Raw genomic sequence first — 6000 nt, forward strand, 5'->3', positions numbered from 1 at the left:
GGCTTTTAAGATTACACGCTAATCCCCATCAAATCTAGACACACTCACATAAATACAAAGTACACTCCAGCAATTCTGTCAGACTCTACTGAATGTTTACTGAGTGTGTGTGTGTGTGTGTGTGTGTGTGTGTGTGCACTTCCCTACCTGTCCAGCAGAGGAGCTGGTCTCTCCCTGTGGACAGAAACATTTGCTGAACGCCATCGTCGCTCTCTGCATCCCCAGGAATAAAAATAAACAGCCTCTTCCTTCCTGTTTACTTCCTGTTTGCTCCTTTCTACTTAATATTCTCTGACATCAGCGGCAGACCTCGATGTCGACTTCTACTTCTTCTTCTTCACCACAGAAATAAAAGCTTATCTCAAGGGTGCAGCTCACACTTCCTGTTCAGTGCAGCTTTCAAAGCCGATAATGGTACCAAAATTCTTTTTTCTAAGACGGCACGCACTCAGCAAAAATGTGCAACATAAAGTGCTTCACTGGACATCTAATAAATAATTATTAGGAGATTAAAAAAACTAAAATATTGTTAAATTCAAGAAAATCCAACTGTAGAAATATTTTCATCTTTATTAAACTACATCTACTTTGCTCGCTGCTGCTATTTTCAAAAAAAAAAAAAATCTCCAAATGTTCGTCCAGTCTATCGCCAGGTACTGTGACCTTTGACCCTTCAGAATAAAGGAAAAATATTCCCCTTAAAATGTCACTTAATGTCTTTTAAGACGGACTATAAACTATAAGAAAAGAAATGTAATATCTCAAAAAACAAAACTAAACAAACTACAATTCGCAAAACTCCGACTGAAATCACAAAGTGTCTGATCAAAGAATGATTGAACAAAAATTACAAATTTAAGATCAGACTTTAAAAAAGCAGCGTCCAGAACGTGTCGGTGTTTTTCAGTCAGTGCTGAAGTTTGATACAAAGAGAAGCAATCTGAGCAGCTGCACAGTAAGACCTATGACACTGAATGCAACACTTAACGTAGAGTTTTCCCCCTGCTCCTGAATGCACCGCTGAAATTCAAGCTGATTGTTCTCTTGAATTTTGCACTAGAGAAACAAATAAATCTCTCTGTCGGTCTGCAGCAGCTAAAAGTCGGTTTCTCTGGTTGTCTTCCTGCTACATGACAGATTTACAGTCTGTGAAAATAAAAGAACAGAACAAAAGAAAGAGAAGAAGAAGAAGAAGAGGAGGAGGAGCAGGAGCGTCCACTGAAGCGGGGAAAGGAGGAAACCAGACGAAATAATCCAGCAGATGTAAATCCTGCTTCAGTCGTTCGCACAGAGCTAAAAAAGACTAAAACAGCAGCTGAGTGTCTCTCTGCTCCCTCCATCACCTTTTCCTCCTCCTCCTCCTCCTCCTCCTCCTCCTCCTCCTCCTCCTCCTCTTCTTTCGTCATGGCCGACGGGATTAAAACCCCATCAGCATCATGGGAAATATGCAGATTAGGGAAGCAGCTGCAGGCCGGTCGGGGTCGAGTTTGGCAGAAAGGAGAAAAGCAGAGAACGGAAATATCTAAAATCGCACTCTCTCTCTCTGAAGCTGTCCTCGATTTACTCTGTGTGTGTGTGTGTGTGTGTGTGTGTGTGTGTGTGCAAGTGAGTGAGATTAACTGAATTGAGTGTGTGTATGTGTACTGAATAGCAACCACCACTGGTTTTACACATCTACACATCCTTCGCGCTAATCCTCTTATAGGCACAAATTTTCACACACACACACATACACACACACACAACTATGCAGAAATACACACACCTGCTTACAAACACACACACTTACTGTGGTGTGTGTCGTTGGCTCCTCTGCGTGGTAAACGGTGACTTTGATCCTGCTGTGATAATAAAGCGGGTAGTCGCCACCGAAACACACTGATGTCAGGAACACACTGTCATCCGGTCCCTGAGACACACAGACACACACACACACACACACACACACATTTTTAATACAGCCCGATAAGCATGTTACAAAGTCCTCACAAAGTTTGTGTGTTTGTGTGTGTGTTTGTGTGTGTGTGTGTGTGTGTGTGTGTGTACCTCCACTATCTTGCAGCAGCAGTGTTTCCTGACTGTGTGAGTGTGTGTGTGTGTTTGTGTGTGTGTGTGTGTGTGTGTGTGTGTGTGTGTGTGTGTACCTCCACTATCTTGCAGCAGCAGTGTTTCCTGACTGTGTGAGTGTGTGTGTGTGTTTGTGTGTGTGTGTGTGTGTGTGTTTGTGTGTGTGTGTGTGTGTGTGTGTGTGTGTGTGTGTGTGTGTACCTCCACTATCTTGCAGCAGCAGTGTTTCCTGACTGTGTGAGTGTGTGTGTCGATCACACACACTTGTACCTTGACTCTGCTGGCTGCCACGGCAACCACACCTCGAAACTCTGAGAGACAGAGCGCATGGTGAAACACCAGAGAGGGGAACAGAGAGAACAGAACACAGAGGGATAGGAAGCATAAAAGAACACGACAGAACTAAACAGGACATGGAGAAGTGTGTGCGTGTGTGTGTGTGTGTGTGTGTGTGTGTGTGACGTACCTACACTGAGGTGCAGTGGAGAGACTTTAGAAGCAGACACGACTCCACCTTGTGGCCATAAAACAACAATACATCAGCACACAGTGAAAACAGCAAACTGAATGTTGACTGAAGTTTTAATGTGTCTGTAAATACACACACACACACACACACACACATACACACACACGTGTACCTCCAGCATGTTCCAGGTTTTCATCTCCCCCGCTGCACGTCGCAGCAGTGTGTGTGTGTTGCCCGGCGGTGGTGTGTGTGTTGATGAGCGTGCGGAGGTGTGTGATGCGTCGCCTCAACAATTCGGTGTTGGCGTCTCTGAGGACGAGGAGCCACGACACACACTCTGCAGAGCTGCTCGACTCCAGGAACACCGGAGGGTCACCGCTGTCAAACACTAAACACACACACACACACACACACACACTGACATTACACTATATATAGAGAAAAAAAGAGCAGAGGAAAACGGCAAAAAAGAGAGAACACAGAAAGGAACGAGAAAAAGGCACGAGAGAGAACATCACATCGAAGGGGACAAAAAAAGACGGAGGAGAGCAAAGCAGAGCAGAGGAGAAAACACGAGAACAAACAAAATAACAGCACAAAACAGGAAAGAAGAAAAGACAGGAGAGAAGAGAACAAAAAAAAAGGAACAAAACTCAGACGTTAACCAAAAAGAACGGAGGAGAACAGGTGCGTAACTCACTGACAGCCAGTCGTCTGTCGTCACCTGGGAGCTTCATCACTTCACATCTCTCCAACAGCAGAACCTCCTCTAGTTTACCACCCTACACACACACACACACACACAATGGGTTAATGCTTGACATGTTCCTCTCACATCCAGGTTGAAAGAACACACCTCCCTCTTCCTCACCTGTTTCTTCAGGATGAAGAGCAGGTTTCCTCTCAGCCGACAGAACCTCTCACAGAGATCTGAGACAGAGAACACAAGCTTACTGCCGCTGAGACACACATGGAGCCCGTCGTTCTTCTGTTTGGACACGCACACATTCCAGGAAGTAAAGTCAGAGTGAGTCAGGGGGTGGAAATAGATGGAGGGCGAAGAGCCGCGGAGCAAGGCAGCCGAGAGCGAGGGATCGGAGACAAGAGAACACAGGAGGACCAAATAGAGCAATACAGAACACAAGCGGGAACAAAAGACAACAGGAGAATGTAGGAGAACTGAAGAGAGAGTAGAACACAGAGGAGATGATGCCCTATTTCACAAAGCAGGCTCATCAAACTCTGAGCCTAATGCCGACTGAGCCTGAGCTGAGAAACTCGGTTCTCTGCTGTGTTCAGTGTCTCTAATGTTATAAAGAAAAGACCCAAAGGGAAATGATGATAATGTAGATAAGTGTAACAGTGTGAGGTGAAATTGTGTCTTTCACACAGACCTCACGACCTACACGCTCAGCCTCAGGCTCAGATTCATGTCAGATGTATCTGTTGCCATAGTAAACTCAAGAGTTTCCCTGATCCCGCTTCCTGAGACAGAACCTCTCTGACCTCTCTCCTGTCGTCCGACTCTCAGCGCTCCCTCTCTCTGGAAGTTTCCAGATGTTTCCTCTCTGGACAGGAACAGCAGCTGGCTGTGGTTCACCCTCAGCTTCATCGCCCTCATCTTCATCTTCCGCAGAGCACATCAGCTGTCTCTCATCTTCATCGCTGCCTGAACGAATACACAGAAAGTACAAACATGTGCAGTGTGTGGCAGTATTAAGCACATGTGGATAATGATAGGTACGTATTATTTTATTTTCACCTACAACATACATATATTCTGTCCATGTTAAACAATGAAGACAAAATGGTGTCGTTACTTTTAAAATGTAAAGCTGGTGATGTTTAAAATGACTGAGAATACATGAGTAATATATAATATATGAACATTAAATGAAGTTAGTAACAACGTAAACACAGTATGAATTAAATAGCTTCATTGAAAACAGAATAACAGCTGTATTTAAAACCCTAAAGTCTTCATTAGCCTCACAGTACGTGATTATCTTGCCATGACAGTTGCTAGCATACAAACCGTTAACCTTACCTGCTTGACACGAGGGTAAACTTTAAAAAAAACTACGTTAATATTAATAAAAACGGCTTCGTGTGGTGTAAACTGTGTATCATCTAATATCTGAACATTAAGACGTGTTTATCGGCATCTCTTACCGGCAGAATGAAGCAACTTTCTGGGGTTAAAACCAACTTTTCGAGCAGCTGTTTGTCTTGAGTTGAAACCATAGTGGAAAACCTTTGGACCACGCAAGTCTCGCGAGAGCTGCTCAACTCTGTCTGTCCTCCCGCCTGCGCTGTTCAAGTCGAACCACAAGATGTCGCGAGACGACGAGTAAACAGACAAAACGATTTAATTTTTGTATTTAACTGCTGCATATTTGTTTACTTCTAATTTATATTTAAATCGTAAACCTTCTTTAATAAAGCCCACAGCGGAATGTTCTCTCTCACTCACCTAATCAGTAAAACCTTTTTGAATACACTCAGGTATGTGTGGAGGGCAAGGTTCAAACCGGAAGTTGACCATCCATTGCATAAGATTTGGCTAGATGTCACCAAAAGGTCATAAAATTGTCACAGCAAACAGACTGTACAAACCTTTGACGGAAACATACGGAAGCGTATTGTATTCACTTGACAAATAAAAAAAGCCCTGTTTTTCTGAGTAATTTATTTATTTTTCTGTTTTTCTGAGTAATTTTTTCTGTTTTTCGTGGTCATTTTTTTTCTGTTTTTCATGGTAATTTTCTTTCCTAAACGAGGAGACGAGATACTTCAAAATCTCACAAGAAGCTCCCGCCTGGCACCTGCAAGTGACCCCTGCATCCATGGTGACTCCTGCTCATGCATCCATACTCCTGCTCCTAGACAATTTCAACTACAGGATCAATAAGGGTAAGGCACGTAATTAGTTAAGTATCTCGTCTCCTCGTTCAGGAAAACAAAATACCACGAAAAACAGGGGAAAAAATACTCAGAAAAAAAAACAGAAAAAATTACACCAAAAAACAGGAAAAAAAATAAATTACTCCGAAAAACAGCAAAAATTACTCCGAAAAACAGCAAAAATTACACCCAAAAAAAACAGAAAAATAAATAAATTACTCCGAAAAACAGAAAAAAATTACACCAAAACAACAGAAAAATAAAAAAATTACTCCAAAAAACAGGGCTTTTTTTTATTTGTCAAGTGAATGCAATACACTTCCTTAATAATGTACTACTGCTCCACAATAAATTAAAATGTGTTCATATCAAGCTGTTTTTATTTTGTTTCATTGACCCAAACAGGCTTTGGCTGATTGGAACGGTGCTACAAGGCTTAGCTCAGGCATGTCCAAAGTCTGGCCCGGGGGCCAGCTGTGGCCCACAGACCAATTTTAATCGGCCCTCGGCTTGACTTTCAAAATATACCATATGTGGCCCTTTACACAATAATGGTTAAT

General features: G+C 42.9%; 1 protein-coding gene across 4 annotated transcripts in view; it reads right to left on the minus strand.

Annotated features, from left to right (window-relative positions):
- Positions 1 to 4944, minus strand: part of LOC117246316 (type II inositol 3,4-bisphosphate 4-phosphatase-like) — a 29234-nt gene extending 24290 nt beyond the window's left edge. Inside the window, exons 1-9 of one of the 4 annotated variants that reach the window (XM_078163815.1) lie at positions 4709 to 4929; positions 4043 to 4205; positions 3408 to 3466; positions 3237 to 3318; positions 2709 to 2924; positions 2534 to 2581; positions 2269 to 2378; positions 1790 to 1909; positions 148 to 174 (exon numbers count right to left, since the gene is read on the minus strand). In XM_078163815.1, coding sequence (XP_078019941.1) covers positions 148 to 174; positions 1790 to 1909; positions 2269 to 2378; positions 2534 to 2581; positions 2709 to 2924; positions 3237 to 3318; positions 3408 to 3466; positions 4043 to 4163 — 783 coding nt within the window. In that variant the 5' untranslated portion in view covers positions 4164 to 4205; positions 4709 to 4929. Of the gene's footprint in view, positions 1 to 147; positions 175 to 1765; positions 1910 to 2268; positions 2379 to 2533; positions 2582 to 2708; positions 2925 to 3236; positions 3319 to 3407; positions 3467 to 4042; positions 4206 to 4708 lie in introns of all 4 variants that reach the window. The other 3 variants (XM_078163818.1, XM_078163816.1, XM_078163817.1) reach the window with 3 other exon arrangements.
- Positions 4945 to 6000: the final 1056 nt, after the last annotated feature.

Source organism: Epinephelus lanceolatus, chromosome 22 (genome assembly GCF_041903045.1).
Source record: "Epinephelus lanceolatus isolate andai-2023 chromosome 22, ASM4190304v1, whole genome shotgun sequence".
Taxonomy (NCBI): Eukaryota; Metazoa; Chordata; class Actinopteri; order Perciformes; family Serranidae; genus Epinephelus; species Epinephelus lanceolatus.